At 44.1% G+C, this 20883-nt stretch overlaps 1 protein-coding gene across 2 annotated transcripts in view; it reads left to right on the top strand.

Moving 5' to 3' along the window:
- Positions 1-20883, top strand: part of CHORDC1 (cysteine and histidine rich domain containing 1) — a 160060-nt gene that overhangs the window by 118454 nt on the left and 20723 nt on the right. For both annotated transcript variants that reach the window (XR_003856844.1, XM_029602299.1), the window contains exons 7-9: positions 7898-7968; positions 9639-9744; positions 19113-19232. Coding sequence is in view for 1 of the 2 variants with exons in the window: in XM_029602299.1 (XP_029458159.1) it covers positions 7898-7968; positions 9639-9744; positions 19113-19232 (297 nt within the window). In the remaining variant the exon portion in view is untranslated. The remainder of the gene's footprint in view (positions 1-7897; positions 7969-9638; positions 9745-19112; positions 19233-20883) is intronic.

The raw sequence follows: 20883 nt of genomic DNA, 5'->3' as shown, positions 1-20883 counted from the left end.
CTGATTTGTCCTAGTCCGAGAGCGCCTGTTTCAGGTAAGCATAGTGGTAAAGTATCACAGTGAATCTTTTCGCTACTTTCAATCTGCAGGTAATTTGAGACTTCCAACTATCTATTACGAATCATCTCAGTCTAATCATGTTCAATCTGTTCGTATTTTGAGTTTACTGATTCTTCAGGATTAAAATCCTATTCATTTTGTTTATCCTGCCTTCGATCCATGGATGATTTCGATTTTCTAGATGTCCATTGTAAGAATTCCAGTTTAAATGTTCGCATCTACATATAGGGGGCAATTTTTTTTTAAACATCCCACATACATTTTCAATCAAATATATGCATAAGTTACACCAAACTTCAAAGGGAAAGTAAGCACTTGCTTTCCCTTTGAAAATTACCTCTCAAAAATTACTGGCATGCATTTACACTTGTTTAATTGTATGCAGAATTTTTTTGTGGAAACTTAAAGCGCTTGAATTTTGAACTTTCAAATCTGTGCACGAGTGCACACCCAGCCCCCTGGAAAACAGCTCGCTACTGCGGGTAAAATGAGGCATACAGCAGCATGGTATGTGTAAGTTTACCTGTACATAAGGAGGGCAATTTTATAATAGCCCATTTCCTTAGGTAAAATGCTGTTTTATCCACAAGTTATTTTGAAAATTGCCCTCTGCCAGTGAACACACTCATTACTGTATTTTGGATTAGCTGTAAAGCCTGAACACTGGTATGTGGTTCATTGCCATAATCCTATCTAGAAGCTATTAATATTTGATGAATAGCAGCTGGCTCAGGTTAGTTAAAATAGGAACTCAGATTTCATTATAATAGTGGTGTTAGAATGAGTATATAAGTTCTTGCCTAAAATGGTTTTGGTTTTCTACCTAAAACCAATCATCCTTACCAAAGTTTTCCCTAAACCACATGTTCATGGCGGCAAACAGCTTAGGAAAGTGTTGACTGCAAGAACTGTCACTTTCTACCTGATGCAGACCACATTGAACCTTTTGTTCCTCTGCATTCAGGCAGGTCAAACCACACCAGTGGGATATGCACTCCTACCAGCAGATGAAGGCGGAGTAAATAAGACTCGCTGATATTATTTACATATAGCCCTGCCCTGACAGCCTGCCAGTATTCTCCATCTCCTGCAGATGGTGGACATGCATCTCCTTACTGGGGATTACTTGTAAAAATAAGTAAATAAATAAATAGAGAGAGAGGAAAAAAAAAGAAGATAGAAAATTCAGATGCACTATTTGATCTCCTGTGGTGACACCTGGGTGGTGCCTCCCTCCATTGAGCGATTTAAGTCTGCCAAAGACTTAAAAAAAAAGCAGTAGTAAGGATGCAGTGCTCAGTGGTGAAGGCTTTTGCCTTCTCCCCCATTAGTCGGAAAAGAGGACAAGGGAGTGTTTGGCAGTGAAGGCTTGTACCCTCTCCCCACTGTAGCCACTGACCCGATCGTGTACCCAGCCAGGGAGGCCTGAGCTTAGATGGTTAAAAGAAAAAGAATAGGGAAGTTTGTCCCCTCTTGTTTCCTTACCAGGTCATCGTCTCTCGATGTTTGTTCCTCTGTCTCTCTTACCCCCTTTTCCTCCTCACTTCTTGGGGGAGTTAATGTATAGTGGAGTCGGCTCGGCAAGTGGAGCAGCCCTTGGCTAAGCCCTGCCTCTCAGGCATAATTCAGTCAGCTGCGTAGTAGGCCACGGTGCATGCGTAGACGTGTGTGCTTTCTCGCCGCGTGGTGGTGTCCTTGACATGGGCACACACGTTCATGGGTACTTGTGCACATAAGGCTGTGGCCTAGATCTGAGCATATAATCAGAGAAAATTATTTTTCACTGAACACACAATAAAGCTCTGGAATTTGTTGCCAGAGGTTGTGGTTAGTGTAGTTAGTGTAGCTGGGTTCAAAAAAGGTTTGGATAAGTTCTTGGAGGAGAAGTCCATTAACGGCTATTAATTAGGTTTACTTAGGGAATAGCCACTGCTATTAATTGCATCACTAGCATGGGATCTTCTTAGTATTTGGGTAATTGCCAGGTTCTTGTGCTCTGGTTTGGCCTCTGTTGGCAACAGGACTTGATGGACCCTTGGTCTGACCCAGCATGGCAATTTCTTATGTAAGATCGTTCCCTAGTTTTGGGTATGTATATATGTGCTGGGGTACTTGAGTGCTTACGGGCATGTATTTGTGCATGTAATCCTGGGCAGTGTTAGTGTGCACATGTCTAGAGCCATGTGCAGGAAACTTATGACGCCGGGGTCAAAAGTTCTAAGTGCCTTGCTGTCTGTGCGGCTTGCCATATAAAGGCAGTTTAGCCATTGATTTTTCTCTGTCTGTGTCAGTGCTAAGATGCTCAAGGCGATTTGGCTACTACAGATTTTGCCAACTGTAGTTTGGCATCCCCTCTGAATATGGTGACTTTGGAGGGGAGTGGGGCAGAAGGTGACACAGCAGATGGGACCCCTCCCACCTCGTTCCTGATGGCAGAGGGATCTCTGACAGAATGGTCTGGGTGTGTCGGGTTTGTGTCTGTGGGCCCTGGTATGGATGCATCCTCCTTTTCCTGGTGAAATTTTTCCAGGGCCGGCAGACTTTTCTGCAGGGGCGCTCAGCAGAAGCAAAGCAACTTACTAAGAAGGGTTTGCGTGCTCGGGCCTCCCCCTTGTCAGCCAGGCTGTTCCTGGTGGTGTTCAAGTGGATATTGATCATGATACGTCAGATGACATAGATAGCGACTTGGTTTTTTCCCCTCTAGCAGAGGGAGAAATTCCAACTATATTAGTACTGCATCGGACTCTACTCTGGTCTTTTTCACAAAGCTGAGTTGACAAGTCTTTTGACTCACACCCTGCAGGCACTTGGTGTAGATAGAGGTGATGCTACGAGCTTGCAAAAGAAGGATCCCGTATTGGTCACTTTACACACAAAATCCTGTTTCCCTTCCTGGATTCAATTGAAGAGTTGATTGACCTTGAATGGAATGCTCCGGAAGCAAGTTTAAGGGGGCACGCTTTAGCGGGCTTGTACCCCTTGGATCTGAAGACAAGGGATCAGTTAAGAATCCCAAGGGTGGATGCGCTGTTACCAAGTGGACCACCATTCCAGTGGAAGGAACAGCAAATCTAAAAGATACTTAGGATTGACGCTATCCTTAAGCAGGCCTTTGAGGCCATGGTAATGGATTTGCACATTGATTCTTGCTGCTCCCTGGTGGCGCAGGCTAGTTTGCTTTTCTTTCAGGGGCCCACAAGAGACGTAAGGAGTGGGGTTCAATGATGGATCATTAATAGAACTAGGGGCCGCATTCTTAGCTGATGCGGATTATGGCTTGCTATGCAAGACCGCTGGACTGATAGCTTCCTTGATAGCGGCTAGGCACTGGTAGTGCTGCAAAGTTGGCCGGCAGACACTATTTCCAACTCCATTCTCACAAGTTTCCTAGATTGCCGGAGGACAGGAAGGTGGCCTTGTGTCCTCTGGGGCAAGGGTCCACTCCAGGAATTCCCTTCTGTTTCGTTCTTACTGAGGAGCATCTGCTCAAAGGTATCGTCTCTTCGGAAGATCTCAGACCTTTCTGCCTATGAAGTCTTGTAAGTATGTGAGCTCTGGGACTGGAGTTCGTTGATCTTCACTTTGAAGGTATGGGTGCTCACCTACTGGTTCAGGAGATAGGTGGGTATCTATCTCTTTTATCAAAGATGGACCCAGAATACAATGGACCAATGGGTCCTGGTAGAGGTGAAGGGCGGCTATGTTCTGGAATCTTTCTGAATTCCTCTGGTTGCATTTATAGTCTCTCCATTCAACTCAACAGAAGAGATTGGCAGTGGGGATTATGTTAAGGAGGCTGCTGGATTTGAAGGCCGTAATAACTATTCCCAGACATAAAGAAAATATGGGACACTATTCCAATTGGTTGTGTCCCCAAGAAAGAAGGGGGGTCTTTTTGGCCCATCCTGGATCTGAAAGGAGTTAATCAACATTTGTGTGTCTCATTTCAGAATGGGAACTCTGTACCATAGTAATGGTAGTACAAATCAGAATTTCTCACGTCTCTTGATATGACAGAGGCCTTTCTATGTATTCCTATTTGCCAGGAGCTTCAATTATTTCCTACGCTTTGCCGTTCTGAGACGTTAACAATTTCAGGCTCTGCCCTTTGGGCTGGCTACTGCACCCAGGAACCACCTTCAAGTCATGTCGGTGGTAGGGCGTCTCTGTGCTCGTAGGACATTCTGGTCCATCAGTATCTGGGCAACTGGTTGATTCAGGCCTAAAGGGCAGAAGACACTTTGCATCTAGCAAGTTGATCTTGGCCAAGAGCAGTTTACAGCCGTCTCAGATGAAGTATCTCAGCGTGCAATTTGATACAGCGTAGGGCAGTGTGTTGCTGACAGTCGCATTCAGGAGCTAATTGCTCTAGTTCAGGCCCTGAAAAGGGTTTTTCGCCCGATGGTATGGTTCTTATCTGCAGGTCCTGGGATTGATGGCAGCCACATTGGATGTTGGCCCCTGGGCAAGGGTGCACATGCGGCCCCTTCAGCGCCCATTGCTCTTCCAGTGGAATCCGCAGTCACAGTACACAGTGAGACTCCATTTGCCATTGGAGGTGAGCCTATAGTTGCAGTGGTGGTTACAAGGGGATCATCTCAGGAAAGGAATTTCCTTGGAGATACCAGATTGATTAGTATTCACTGTCGAGTTGGTGCAAGGTTGCCGGGATGCCGAGGAGCAACAGTGAACCATCAATCGGTTGAAAGCACGTGCAGTTTGATTAGCATGCTTGTGATTTGCCGAGCGACTGGAAGATTGAACTGTAAGGATAATGTCGGACAATGCCACAACGGTGGCCTACATCAGTCATCAAGGCGGAACCAGAAGTCAACAGGCTTCGATGGAGGTAGTTATGCTCATGGTGTGGGCAGAGTTATATCTCCAAGACTCATCCACCTAATCACATTGTCGGCCAGGACAGTGTGAGAGCCAGCTTCCTCAGCAGACAGATCTTGGACCCAGGAGAGTGGGAGTTGGCAGATGCTTTTTGTTTCATAATTGCATGCCAGGGTCGCCCGTACCTGGCTTTACTGGCAACCTCCAGCAATATGAAGGTACTATGGTTCTTCGGTTGCAGAAGGGATTCGAGAGTGCTAGGCATTGATGCTCTTGTTCAAGTTTGGCCGCAGACCAGAGTTCAGTATATTTCCCTGCCATGGCCGATGATAGGCGGGGTCTTTTGGTAGAGTGCAATTTAGACACTGTACTTCTGATGGCTCCGGATTGGTCTTGGAGTCTGTGGTTTGCTGGTCTTCAGAGGCTACTGATGAACAGTCCTTTGACTACCATTCAGGATAGATCTATTGCATCAGGGGCCTATTCTGCACATCTATCCAGGTCTGTTTTGCTTTACAGTTTGGCCCTTGAGAGAACTTGGCTGCTGAAGCATGGTTATTCTTCTGCAGTAATTTCCACTTTGTTCCGGACCAGGAACTCTTCTACCTTAGGTTAGAGTTTGGAGAGTGTTTGAGAGCTGGTATGAGGGGTGAGGTTCTTACCCTCTCGGAGTTGGAATTCCATTGATTGGAATTTTTACCAGAAGGCTTGGTTGAACTGGCATAGGCAACCATAGTCTGTTGGGTGAAAAGTCATCACGGCCACCTACTTGGATGCAGATGTCCCAATATCTAGTCAGGTAAGGGTGCACTCCACTAGAGCTCAGGAGGTTTTGTGGGCAGAGGTTCGGCTGTCTCCTGTTGAGATTTGCCGAGCAGCAACGTAGTCTCCTTACACGCTTTCTCTGAGCATTACCACTTGGACGTTCAGGCTCAGGATGACGTGGCTTCTACACATGCTGTGTTGATGGGACCAGGGGCAGCCTCCCACCCTTTTCCACTGGTGTGGATTGGCCTGCCTGAATACAGAGAAAGGAGACATGTCTACTTACCAGATAATTTCCTTTCCTTTAAGGGAGGCAGGCCAATCCACAACCCGCCCTGGGTGGCCTGCTTGCTTTTAGTTTGTCCTTTATATGCGGATGACGGTGTTCTTTCTGTTAATTTGTTTTGAAGGACTGGTAAGTGATATTACTAGCCCCTAACATTAGTGCAGGTTAATTCTTTTTGCTGACCTCTGTGTTGTTCAATTGATTGATTAACTGTTCATGTTCAAGTATAATCAGTTTGTCCACAGTTTGGCTTTTCCAGGGATACTAGCTGGCTGACCTCATCTTGAGTATTGTGTTCAGTTCCTGGTCACCATATCTCAAAAAAGATATAGCAGAATTAGAAAAGGGACAGAAGGGCAACAAAAGTGATAAAGTGGATGGAATGATACCCCTATGAGGAAAGACTAAAGAGGGTAGGACTCTTCTGCTTGGAGAAGAGACAGCTGAGGGAAGATGGTGATAGAGGTTTACAAAATGAGTCGAATGGTACGAGTAAACATTAATTGATTGTTTACTCTTTCAAAGAGTATAAAGATTAGGGGATACACAATGAAAGTTAGTAGGTGATAGATTTAAAACTAATAAGAGAAAATATTTTTTTACTCAATGCATAATTAAGCTCTGGAATTCATTACCAGAGGATGCGGTGAAAGCTATTCGTGTAGCTGCATTTAAAAAAGGTTTGGACAAGTTCCTGGAGGAGAAGTCCATAAACCATTATTAAGGAAGAGTTGCAGAAATCCACTTATCTCTAGGATAAGCAACATGGAATCTATCCATCCCTTGGGATCCTTCCAAGTACTTGTAACCTGGATTGGCCACTGTTGGAAACAGGATACTGGGCTTGATGGACCTTTAGTCTGGCCTAGTATGGCAAATGTTATGTTCTTATGATGTCTGGGCCGGGCTATATGTTGGAGTAAATCAGATTCGCTGATATCACCGTCTCCATCTGGTTAGGAATGCATATAACCCACTGGTATGGATTGGCCTGCCTTCCTTAGAGGAATAGCAATTCTGGTAAGTAGAAATTTCTCCTTTGTTTTGACCCCAGTAGATCTGCGATTGCTGTAATCAGACTATTTCTGACTATTAGATTGCTTCTCATTTTATGTCCAAGTGCCTCTGATTCTAGAAGGGCATGTCCAGTTCAGAAAGTTAAAACCATGGCAGTGGCAGTAGCCCAGATAAGGCTGACCTCCACTGAGAAGATTTGGAAGGCCTCAACATGGAACACAGGGTTTTGTCTATAAAGATGCTGTACCACCCCCTGTTATGATCCCCTTTTTGCTCAATGGCAACATATAGTTAGGGATTCCCATTTGTGTGGCTGATTCATCCTGCTTTCCCTTGCAGAAAGCAAAGTTGCTTAAGGTATGTGTTTGCAAAAGGAATTCTCAGAGAATAGCACATGCCCACTCTCCTCCCCTCTGGAGTCTGTAATCTAAGTCAGAGGTTCTTATCTCAGTCCTCTGGGCACACCTAGCCAGTCAGGTTTTCAAGATATCCAGAGTATGCATGAGATAGATGTGCATACAATGGAGGCAGTGCATGCTAATCTATCTAATGCATATTCATTGTGGGTATCCAGAAAAATGGCAGTGTACCCAAATGGCTGGATTGAAAATGCCTATTAAGCTTTTATATAAGATTGAAAGGGCTCTGTGAGGTTGCTTGTGCTTGAGAATTCCTATATATGCCTGGAAAAGCCTTTCAGGCATATATAGGCACTTGTCGATGCTACTACTGGATGTCACCCACCTGTGGCTGTTTATCCTGCTGTTCCCAGAACTTTACTTGTTGGTTAATAGTTCAGAATATGTATTTATATTTTTAGGCATAAAATTTAAATCTTATTATATTGAGGTCATTCTTCAGTTGTATAATGTATCTTAATTTTGACATCCTGTTTTTTTTTTTGCTTTGTTTTTTTTTTTTTTTTTACAGTCTTTTGCGGGCCCACAAAGTAATGAAGATGTGTGCCTATTCCATTCTGGTGTGCCCATTTTCCATGAAGGGTTAGTAGCTTGCATATGAAATAAATTTCTTTCCTTCACAGTAATGAGACTTTTTTTTTTTTAATGCACCGCTAAAAACTAATCTACCCTGCTTGCTCATAGTTTTCCAGGATGGATTGTAATAATGTACTGTTGGTATTGGGAACTGATTACTAAGCTGTTGGTATCAGCATTCATAATTCTGGAGTAGGCTGACTGGAAGAGTACTATTTTTGTCTCCTGTAACACTGGTAAATACATTTCTGGGAACATTTTGTTTCCTCCACAACCTTCGATGAAAGAAGTAGATTTTAAGAAGCTGAACACAAATATGCATTTATTATGTCTGTATCACATACAGTTTGCCAGAAAAGTGCGATATACATTAAGCATTGTTACGTGTCTGTAGCGGCATAAGCTATAATGCAATGTTAGCACCAGAAAACAAAAGTAAAAATGTTTTGCCGCAGATTTGATGGCACGAAGTCAGGATCAGCCACAGCTTCCATCTGCGATAGCTCGCCATCATCGCCTACCTCCTCATCCTCGTTATCAAGTGTCCACACCTCTGGCGGTTTTGGAACAGGAAGACTGTCGTCATGCGGCACTGTTCTCATTGCTGATGCAAGGTTAGGATACTCAATAAACTTCTTGTTCTTTGAGTATCCTGACACATTCGTCATGCAGAAGTAACAGTCAGTTATATGATCTTTCTGTTCCCTCCATATCATTGGGATGGCATGGATAGTCTTGCACCTTTCAGCCAAGCTCGCCGACTACTGACACAAGATGCGCAACATATATGAGGAGCCCATGCTCTGTCCTCACCAATTTTTCTCCAGAAGTATAACTCGTATGCCTTCTTAATGAGTGCAGTCATACTCCTTTTCTGTGCTTTCAGAGTAAACTTACCACAGATGTAACAAAACGTGTCATGGCTATTATGACATTGGCGCGACATTTCATAAAGTATATGAAATTAAATCCACAAGCTTTAAACTCAACAGTTTTAGCGATACGATTCGCTCATTCACACAGACGTTGCATAGGAGATTACTCATTGCTGCTGCTTATATAAGGCTGTCTCGTCATTAGAAACAAGTTGGAATCTTGCAGCCGAGCTGGGGTTTGCCCGAGCAAGTTCTGGCATGATCAGGCAGAGTTTCTTCGTGTATTTTAAAAAGTTAGTCTCTGTTACATGTTACTTTTCTTATGGCCGTCAAAAATACAACATTAATTTTAAAAATCATAAAAACTACTGTCCAGCAAGAAAATATATGTAAGCGAGACTGTTTTAAAATTTCACAATTATTGTAACACAAAATTGGCTGTTTCTCAAAAACCTTACGTGATGTACAAATTTTGAAGTAATATCTGTGATCAGCATAAAAAAACCTATTTGGAACACCGAAAAGCCTGAAGGAAACAAAAACTGCTTACCAGTGTAATACTTGGTCCCGTGTGATAACGCTAGTTAACTTTTTGAAATAAACATTTTAATTATAATCTAGTGAATATTAAATTAATCATAAAAGATCCATGAAAAATGATAGGACTTTTAACCAAAGAAAATATTAAAATAGCAAAAGGTATAGAATCATAAATGCTGAATGCATGAATAAAAATGTAGTAATAAATAGTAACCTTTTTGACAGGTATTGTACTGGTTTTTTTTTTCTCTCAATCAAAAGGATGAAGTATTGGAGCTGCTGTAAGAGGAAAACATCAGATTTTAACACGTTTTTGTCTCAGGAGGGTTGTACAAAGGGATCACATATGTGGACTAAAAAAGATGCTGTAAGTAGTTAATAGAATTTTTTTTGTTATAATAGCAGGCATAGAATGCGATTCTGCTGAGATTTTATTTTTAAGGTTAGCTGTTAAAAGAAGAGCTATTTACTTCCAGCACATTATGGGGACCAAACATGCAAATATGATACTACAACATGATCTGTCACATAAGAGTTAAGGAGCAGTACTGCCTTCAAAAATGATTCTAAAAAGTTCTTTTACTCTTATCCAGAAGAATTTTCTCCACTTTGTTTTAAATTCTAATTCAAGAGCAAATTTTTGGATCTGTCTGGTTACTATCATGCTACTATAGATCTTGCAACTATTCTTTTCTTTTAATCTGACTAAACAGTTTTCCAATTACAAACATGGCCAATGCTGGTCCTCGAGAGCCACAAACAGGGCAGATTTTTGGGATATCCATAATGAATATGCATAAGATAGATTTGCATATTACTATAGTATTAATTTGCGTAAAAGCCTCAATTTTAAAAAAAGCATCTTTTATGACAGACTTAATTTGTGCAGAGTGAAAGGTCTACTCAAGCCTGACTCCTAGATTTTTTTACCTGGTCCACAACTGGTATAGCAGTGTTATCAAATTGAAAACTGGCCTGAGGACTAGAATATCAAGGCATGCATGCATTCAGATTTGACCAAAATTTTAAAAGTAGGATGTCTTAATCATGAAATTTCGATAATACATTTTAACTATCTTTACTATCCCTCAGTATATGCTGTCATTCTGTGTTTATAATTTCAAAGTATTACATGAAAAACTGTAATAGTTAAAATTAGAAGAAAAGGGGTCTGAGTAAGTTGTTATATATTCATAGACCAGTTGAATACTTCAGACGAAGCCCTTTTATCAGAGTTACATATTTCAACATTTCAAAGTCAGAGATCAGGGTAAATACTGTTAGGGGGGTCAACAGCTCAGTATTTCAAGGAAAACAATGTAAACTAAGATCCCCCCCCCCCCCCCGCCAATGATTCAGACCCTGTTGTATACAAATTGAACTTCGTCCTTCCCCAGGTCTGTTGTGGAGCCTTTTACATCTGTTGCAGATGATTTCATATTTTCCACAGAATAGTAGAGTACAACTTACTGTATTTTTCACTCCATAAGACGCACCTAGGATTCAGAGGGGGAAAATAAAAAAAAAACAAAAAAAACATTTGTGCTAAACCGGCTCTGTCCCCGGGCGTCTGTGCGTCTTATGGAGCAAATTAGGGGAGTGCATAACATTTTTTTTCTCCCCATTTTGTTTTCGGGTCTGGGGAGGACCATTTCAGTCCATTCCCCAGATCAGTAAACTTTTATCTTTCTCTTTCTGTGGGAACCCCCCCCCCCCCAAAAAAAAAAAAACAAACCCATCCCAACCCTTTAAATTAACAACCCCCACCCTCCTGACCCCCCCAAGACCTGTCAAATTAATTAAATACAACCCCCCCACCCTCCTGACCCCCCAAGATCTGCCAAATTAATTTACTAAAACCCCTCACCCTCCTGATCCCCCCCCAAGACCTGCCAAAAGTCCCTGGTGGTCCAGCGGGGGTCCGGGAGAGATCTCCTGGACTTGGGCCGTTGGCTGCCAGTAATCAAAATGGCGCCGACGGCCCTTTGCCCTTACTATGTCACTAGGGGCCGCACAATGGCAGCGGTAGCCCCTGTGAGATAGTAAGGGCAAAGGGCCGTCGGCGCCATTTTTATTACTGGCAGCTGATGGCCCTTTGCCCTTACTATGTCACAGGGGCTACCGCTGCCATTGGTCGGCCCCAGTGACCCGTTGGTGGTCGTTTGTGCCACTTCACCAACATATGAAACTGACTCAAGGTTACCACCTCAACTTCTTGTCGTTACCAGCAGACTCGCCACCTTGGTCAACGTGGGGATCATCCAACCTCTCCTCTCTTCTGGAGGAGGAGGAGGTTTTAACCCTCCTGAAATCACAGGCAGTAGAACCAGTGCCCCTCTCCCAGCAGGGGCAGGGGTTCTATTCCAGGTATTTCCTCATCCCAAAAAAGTCAGGGGGAATTTGTCCAATACTGGACCTGCGTGCCTTAAACAATATCTACAGAAGGGGAAAAGTTCAGGATGGTAACCTTGGGCTCTCTACTTCCTCTTCTACAAAGAGGAGATTGGCTGTGCTCTCTAGATCTTCAGGACGCGTATACACACACATCTCGATCACTCCGTCTCACCGCAAATTCCTTCGATTCCTCGTCAGCCCCCGCCACTTTCAGTACCGGGTACTGTCGTTCGGTCTAGCATCCGCACCTCGAGTCTTCACCAAGTGCCTCGTAGTGTTTGCGGCCTACCTGAGATGTCAAGGCATCCATGTTTACCCTTATCTCGACGATTGCCTGATAAGGGCTCCAACTCAAAGAGATGACTAGCCTTACGTCTAACTACCCATACGTTGCTGTCTCTCGGGTTTCTGATCAACTACCCCAAGTCCAGCCTAGTTCCGTCTCAAACCCTATCCTTCATAGGAGCCGACCTGAACACCATGCAGGCAAAAGCATTCCTCCCTCAGGATCGAGCTTGCACTCTCATATCCCTCGCACAATGTCTCCAGATTAGAGATTACTTGACAGCTTGTCATTTCCTCATTTTGCTGGGTCACATGGCATCCTCTGTACATGTCACTCTAATGACACGCCTCGCCATGAGAGTTATGCAATGGACTCTGAAGTCCCAGTGGGCTCAGGCTTATCATCCAATGTCCAGCATTGTCCATGTTACCAAGCAGCTCCGCCTGTCGCTGGCTTGGTGGATGCAGCTCTCCAACCTCCTTCAAGACCTTCCTTTTCAGGTTCTAGAACCTCAAATTATCCTAAGACGCCTCCAATCTAGGTTGGAGTGCTCATGTCGACTACCTACAGACTCTCAGGGTACCTGGTCTCCAGAGGAAGCCAAACATTAGATAAATTTCCTGGAACTTCGAGTGATCAAATATGCCCTCAGTCTTTCAGGATTGCCTCTCAAACAAGACCATCCTGATTCAAACCGACAACCAGGTAGCGATGTGGTACATCAACAAGCAAGGGGGAACGGGCTCCTGCCTTCTGTGTCAGGAAGCTGCACAGATATGAGCGTGGGCTCTTTCCCACTAGATGTACCTCAGAGCAACCTACTTGGAGGGCGTAGACAATGTTCTGGCGGACAGGTTGAGCCGGACCTTTCATCCACACGAATGGTCTCTCAACCCCATGGTAGCGGACTCAATCTTCCAACGTTGGGGTTATCCACAAATAGATCTCTTTGCGTCCATTTACAACCGCAAAGTAGAGAAATTCTGCTCGCTTACTCGCAGCCGCCACTCACAGCCAAGGGATGCCTTTGCCCTCTCATGGTCCAGCGGTCTCCTCTACGTGTACCCTTCACTTCCACTCATGTCAAAGACTCTTGTGAAGTTACGAAGGGACAAAGGTTTAATGATTCTGATGGCGTGGCCTGTGAGGGGCTAAGTCTGGTTCCCAATCCTCCAGGAACTATCTGTTCACTGGCGCATTCCTCTGGGGAAAGATCCGCTCCTGATAACTCAGAATAACGGGTGCCTATGCCACCCCAACCTCCAGGCCCTGTCTGACAGCCTGGATGTTGAAAGGTTAATACTCCAACCCCTTAACCTTTCAGAGTCTGTGTCCTGAGTCATGGTAGCTTCACGAAAGCCTTCCACGAGACGGTCTTATCGTTCTACATGGAAAAGATTTACGGTCTGGTGCACGTCCATGTCCATAGACCCCTTTACTTGTTCGACTGCGAAGTTCCTGGACTATCTCTGGCACCTATCCGAGTCAGGCCTGAAAACTTCCTCTATAAGGGTGCATGTCAGTGCGGTAGCCGCTTTCCACAACAGCGTGGTAGATGTCTCTATTTCGACACAGCCCTTAGTCACACGCTTCATGAGGTTTGCGCCACCTGAAACCTCCATTGCGCCCTCTGGCCCCTGCTTGGGACCTTAACGTGGTCTTAGGACAGCTCATGAAACCTCCGTTTGAGCCTCTTCACTCCTGCGATTTCCGCTACCTCACTTGGAAAGTGATTTTTCTTCTCGCTATCACATCTGCTCGCAGAACATAAGAATATAAGAAATTGCCATGCTGGGTCAGACCAAGGGTCCATCAAGCCCAGCATCCTGTTTCCAACAGAGGCCAAAACCAGGCTACAAGAACCTGGCAATTACCCAAACACTAAGAAGATCCCATCCTATTGATGCAATTAATAGCAGTGGCTATTCCCTAAGTAAAATTGATTAATAGCCATTAATGGACTTCTCCTCCAAGAACTTATCCAAACGTTTTTTGAACCCAGCTACACTAACTGCACTAACCACATCCTCTGGCAACAAATTCCAGAGCTTTATTGTGCATTGGGTGAAAAAGAATTTTCTCCGATTAGTCTTAAATCTGCTAGTTGCTAACTTCATGGAATGCCCCTTAGTCCTTCTATTATTCGAAAGTGTAAATAACCGAGTCACATCTACAAGACCTCCCATGATCTTAAAGACCTCTATCATATCCCCCCTCAGCCGTCTCTTCTCCAAGCTGAACAGCTCTAACCTCTTCAGCCTTTCCTCATAGGGGAGCTGTTCCATCCCCTTTATCATTTTGGTTGCCCTTCTCTGTACCTTCTCCATCGCAACTATATCTTTTTTGAGATGCAGCGACCAGAATTGTACACAGTATTCAAGGTGCGGTCTCACCATGGAGCGATTATAGAGGCATTATGACCTTTTCCGTTCTATTAACCATTCCCTTCCTAATCATTCTTAACATTCTATTTGCTTTTTTGACTGCTGCAGCACACTGAGCTGACAATTTTAAAGTATTATCCACTATGATGCCTAGATCTTTTTCCTGGGTGGTAGCTCCTAATATGGAACCTAAAATCGTGTAACTACAGCAAGGGTTATTTTTCCCTATATGCAACACCTTGCACCTGTCCACATTAAATTTCATCTGCCATTTGGATGCCCAATCTTCCAGTCTTGCAAGGTCCTCCTGTAATGTATCGCAGTCTGCTTGTGATTTAACTAATCTGAATGATTTTGTATCCGCAAATTTGATAACCTCACTTGTCGTATTCCTTTCCAGATCATTTATATATATATATTGAAAAGCACTTGTCCAAGTACAGATCCCTGAGGCATTCCACTGTTTACCCTTTTCCACTGAGAAAATTGACCATTTAATCCTACTCTGTTTCCTGTCTTTTAACCAGTTTGTAATCCACGAAAGGACATAGCCTCTTATCCCATGACTTTTTAGTTTTCTTAGAAGCCTCTCATGAGGGACTTTGTCAGTTACAGGAATTAGTCACCTACCTGCCTTCCACCAAAATTCTACATGACAGAGTAGTACTCCGTACACACCCTAAGTTTTTACCAAAGGTAGTGTCGGAATTTCATGTTAATCCATCATCTTACCTACTTTCTTTCCAAGGCCCCATTCAAACCCAGGAGAACAGGCTCTGCATTCCTTGGACTGCAAACGCGCCCTAGCCTTTTATCTAGACCGCACGTCAGCCCACAGGAAGTCCACTCAATTATTTGTTTCTTTCGATAACATCAAATTGGGAAATCCAGTGGGAAAACAGACCCTTTCCTCCTGGTTGGCAGTCTGTATATCCATTTGCTACCAGCAGGCAGGCATTCCGCTACAGGTCCGTGTAAAAGCACACTGTATTAGGGCCTTGGCAACCTCAGTGGCACACCTTCGTTCTGTGCCACTTATTGATATTTGCAAGGCTGCGACCTGGAGCTCTCTCCATACCTTCGCAGCCCATTATTGCTTAGATAAGGCTGGCAGGCAAGATTCCATTTTTGGCCAGTCTGTTCTACGCAACTTATTCTCAGCTTAACCACTCAATATCCTACCAGCGGACCCGTTCAGGGTTTTCAGGATGCCCTTCCACCCAAATCCACCCCTGTTGTTGTGCCTGTTGCACGTCTTTGGGTGCATTGCTCAGGCATCCTCAGCTCGCTACTCACCCATATGTGAGGACTACCATCCTGCTTGTCCTGTGAGAAAGCAGAGTTGCTTACCTGTTAAAGGTGTTCTCACAGGACAGCAGGATGTTAGTCCTCAGGAAACCCGCCTGCCACCCCGCGGATTTGGGTTTGCTTGGGATTTATTTTATTTTTCACACGTACTTCTTGCTTTACACAAGACTGAAGGGGGACCCCTGCTGGATGCAGGGTTAGTGCCATGCTGGGCATGCTCAGTAGGTGCCAGTCAAAGTTCTAGAAACTTTGACAAAAGTGTTCTGTGATTGGGCTCCATTCTGATGATGTCACCCATATGTGAGGACTAACATCCTGCTGTCCTGTGAGAACACCTGTTACAGGTAAGCAACTCTGCTATTTTGTGAGGGAGCCATTCCAGAGTAGCTCCCTGGTGAAGATTAGGGGTTTCTCCCATCCAGGAGTCACCTTTGGTACCTGCTGAGCTCATTGGGAATTTGTTTAGTAAGGATCACTATGGCCAGTCATTCTTGCCCCAGGGACCTTTCCTCAGTGAGGGAGGGTTCTAGTCCATCTAATTGGCAAGTTTGGCTTTCGGCCTATCGCCAAATCCATGGCTGAGGGAGTTGGGGGATAAGGGACCCTGCAACAGAGATACTGCTCTTTGGTTGCAGTCATTTGCATGCTATTCTTCCCATTTTAGGGATAACCCTGTCTGCAGACAGGGGAGTCCTGGTTCATGCAACAGTTCCATTTACTGGACCGCGTGCTTCCTTGGGGGAAGTATCTGTAATCATGGCCGAGGTATTAATACCTAAGCCAGGTTTGTGGCAGTCTGTTCCGAGATCACACTGACCCTGCCCTGGTACCCTTAGGGTTTCCAGGCCATGAAGAAATCCTGTTCGACAGGGGTCTGCATTGTGGCACTCTGGCTTCCTGTCTCTTGATAGAGTGTTCTGGGATTTTTTCATGGGGGAATTCGCTCTCAGTTTCAGTTGTTTCAAACAGGCTGAGGGCTCTCTCGGTGGGGAGCTGCCTGCTGGAATCTGCAGTGAGTTATTCGCTTAGGGTTGAGATGATATACAACCTAGCTACTTGTTCTTACCTCTGCAGTCCACCAGTCTGCCTCCTTGTGTTCTTTGCTCCTTCTGTCTTCCAGGTGGAATGTCAAGGGGAGGAGGAGGACAAGCTAGGGCATTTGTGGTACAACTTAGGGTATACCTGCAGGGAAAGGGACACTACTTTTCCCTATATTTTCACCAAGTTCTGGCCAGTACTTCCTTTAGCTTTTCTCACTTCACTAGGTTGTCTAAAGTGCCTTCCTGATCACCTAAACTATCCTGTAGAATGAATGGATAGCCCTGCCCTTGACAGGGTGCAGTGTGGGTGAGCTTCAGGCCTAACTCATCTCCCTGCTCTGGGGTTTGGGCAGGCGATCCCATTCGGGGATTGTCCTTCATCCCCTGAAACTCTTGATCTTGACCTGCGTGGTAAGCTATGTCTGGTACTTTGGCATGTAGGGTCTTTCACAGACTCTGCCATTTTTGCTGATTATCATCAGCCAAACATGAGCACACTTCTGCAAAGATATTCTGTCTTTCTGAAGCCAGTGGACCGCAGTTTCTTTCTGGGGAGCTCTCAGACCCCGTTTGGGTTTTTTGGTTGCCTTATAACAAAGGAAACTATGCGGTCTTCGTCCAAGAGTCCTTCTCTTGTTTACATCTCTAGACGTTTTCCTTTATCCAGGAGGTTCTAGATCTACTATCAAGTTTCATGATCAGAAATCCTGCTTGTAATGTTTTCAGTGATGTTTCTTGCTGGCACTCGCATAACTCCTCTGCCTTAGGCACACTTGTTTCACATGGGGGTTTTGTGTCTGTCATTTCTATGGTTTTCTCTTTGTAGAACACAACTCGTTTCCCGCCTAGACCACTCTGTGGATCGGCTGCCTCACAGGCAAAAAGGAGAGGTGGTGTTTTCAGTACAGTGTGGTTTCCCGCTTTGTCCTGCTTGGACAGCCTATAGCTTGGGATTTGCCCATGTGTGAAGACTACCATCCTGCTTGTCCTCAGAGAAAGAAATAATTGATTACCTGTAACAGGTGTTCTCTGAGGACAGCAGAATGAACCCACCTGCTTCCCCTGAGAGTTGGTTTCTCCATGTATCAGCTATATCATGGACAGAGGGACTCTGCTTGGGGGGCAGGGTGATGACTACAGCTGCACATGCTGAGTAGGGCATATTTGATCAAAGTTCCAGACCCGGGCTCCATCCGATGACGTCACCCATATGTGAAGACTAACATCCTGCTGTCCTTGGAGAGCACCTGTTACAGGTAAGCAACTCTGCTTTCAGTAAACCTCACTTGGCGTTCAATTTTTAGGTCTTGTCACTCCTCTAATTTTTTGTTTAATCTTTACAGACAGAAGAAATCCAACATTTCTGAAAACTTTTTTAACCCAGAATCATTGAGATGTTGTCTAAAGAGCAAAGGATTCCTATGTTTGTCTAAAGATAACAAGTTTATTGCAGTTTGTCAAATATAATTAGTTTCCACAAAAATACACATTTAACAAGATTGCAGAATAGAATATAAAAGGCAAAATCGCATCATAATAAACAAAACCTTGCATAGATTTTGTAACTTGTTTTGAATACTAATTGGTTCTAAGAATATGTGGGGTTAATTTTCCACCTTTGAGATGCAAAGAGGAAATCAGAAGCATTTCCTGGATGTTGAGAAATCCAGCTTTTTTCTTTTTTCTTTCTCTGGAATTCTGCTACAAAGCAGTAAGAGCAGATTTTGTCTGCATAAGTGTTAGGTCATCAGCTCATATGATCCTCTTGAAGGCAGCATGGTATTGGAACCAGTGTGGTCTCAATCCTTTGTTCCTTAAACTTTTAAAGTCTCCAACATGCATATGACAATTATACATATGCATTATTATTATAGGAGTCCTTTAACATAACCATTTTTACTTGGTGTCAGATGTTCATATTAGAACCAGATGACTGCATAGTCTTTGGAATTTATAAGCGATCCAATCATTTCAAGCCTACAGCTGTCCTTATGTTTGGAGAAGGATTAAGCTTGAGATAAGCTATTTCAGACCTAGTTCTTTCTGTTGTGTAAGCAATTCTTGAAGTATAGTATATAACATGGCATCCCAGAGTTCTTTGATTCTGCATCCATTTTCTCTGGCCCTCTGAGAACACAAACTCTTGAAAATGTCTGGAGAATTATGCCTATGTGGTCCATTAAAAATGTAAATAGTTTTGTTACATTAAAGTTGTACATGAATATGATTGCACTTCTAAATTTTCTGTATTTTTTAAAAGCATGATAAAGTAAATGTTGCAATTTGGGGTACATCTTACCTCTCTAATTATAATGAATTGCAGGGGAAAAAAGTTATTCCATGCAGGCATGACTGGCATCAGACTGGAGGTGGCATAACTATCTCAATTTATGCCAAAAATTCTGTTCCAGAACTCAGCTATGTAGAAGCAAATAGCACAATAGTGAGTATGTATATTAATCATGTTAACATGTATTTCCCCAATCCTGTAAAGGAGTCGCACACTATGCAGGGTGTGAAATTTCTGGTCACAAATTGATAAGTCTTGCATAGTAATAGACAACACTTCCCTTAGGCATGGCTGCTATCACGATTTGTTGGTTATGAGCTTGAGATGAAACGGAAGTCTGTTTTTATTTTTATTTTTTTTTTAGCTGAAAGCCACACTGCAAAGTGTGTGGTGGGGGGATGAGAGACTGAAAGAGGAGAAACAGAACAAAGATGGGGAAACAGAAGGAGAGCAGGCAAAAAGAAGGGTAAAGAGGAAAAGTCAAGGGAGGAAGAGTGTGGGAAAGGTCAGTGGCACCCCACTGCTATGGAATGAAAAGCTAGGATTCATCACAGGAAATGGAGGAGGAGCACAAGCATACATAAGGTTAGGCTAGAGAAACAAAGGCAGTAAGATCAGGAAAAGGGAAAGCATGAGGAGATAGTGGAGGGGAAAGGGAGCAGAGCATTATACAGCATTTTTGTAGGACACAGGCTGCCAAAAATCACTATTCCTTATTCTGCTAGACTAGAACAGTCGAATGGGTTTACACTGCCTGCTAGTATATGGAGACAAAGGACATATCTTTTTCCTTGACATCACCAGTATAGGCAAAAGTCAGTATTCTTTCTCTCCAAAAAATGTGGTATGTTCTGGACTGATGCAGTAGGATTTTTGGCTCCTGGGTTTCAATCTATGATTCAGCTGCTACAGAATTTGTCAGCCTCGCTTATAGGGCAACAGTTTATCTGTTTTCCAAGTGAAATATCCCTTTGGCCAGGCTCTCCGACTTAGTTCGGGCTGAGTGAGCCTTGTTAGATGGCTCCCAGTAACCATGTGGGATCTGATTGAGTGTTGAGGTGGCAGCCAGCTCAAGAGTGATTCCTTGAGTATTTTTTCTCCCTCCTCCCCGGTCTCTCTCTTTTTCTCTCTGCTTTGGCTGCTGTTAAAGTTGCTTTAAAAAAAAAAAAGAGAGAGAAAAAATTAGGTGAGAGGCAACTGCAGGTGGCTAAGTAGGCTGATGGCTATGTTTTGCATTTGAGTTGGGGGATGCTAGAAAGTGCCTGAGCCTAGTGCTGGCATTTAGATTTTTGGCTGGGACCCCCCCCCCCCCCCCCCCAAATCCATGCTTGGTGACATAAGCTACACAGGGCTGGTTCCAGCTCCTTTTGTTGCTTTTTATATTCTCTGTTTGCAGGCATCAACAGGTCCATGGATTTGTGTCTTTCCGAGCAGGGCCACCAGGGTGGGTGGTGCGAGAGCTGATGCATTCTGTCCCACAGGCAAAGGGGAGGCCTGAGCATTCAGTGGGGAAAAGCGTGGGAAATTTTCACTTCTCCCACAATGACTAATCAGGTTTTCTCACAGGGGCTATTGATGGCAGATAAGAGGTTTTCTCTCTGCTTCTCTTGCAAGTCATGCAGCAGTGGGAATGGCCACCACTTTGAATTCTCCTTGCTGGCCATTCCTACCCATGGGTCTTTCTGTTTGTGCTGCAGCTGCTGTCATTATTGGACCCCTGAGTGGAATACAGGGGGATTTTTCTCCACTTTTTTTTTTGCACCAGGCCTTAATTGCCTTAGAGAAATCTGATGGTAGAGAGTCC

The sequence above is a fragment of the Rhinatrema bivittatum genome, chromosome 5 (genome assembly GCF_901001135.1).
Source record: "Rhinatrema bivittatum chromosome 5, aRhiBiv1.1, whole genome shotgun sequence".
Classification (NCBI taxonomy): Eukaryota; Metazoa; Chordata; class Amphibia; order Gymnophiona; family Rhinatrematidae; genus Rhinatrema; species Rhinatrema bivittatum.
The sequence above is the reverse complement of the archived record's forward strand: the minus strand, read 5'-3'. Positions and strand labels throughout refer to the sequence as shown.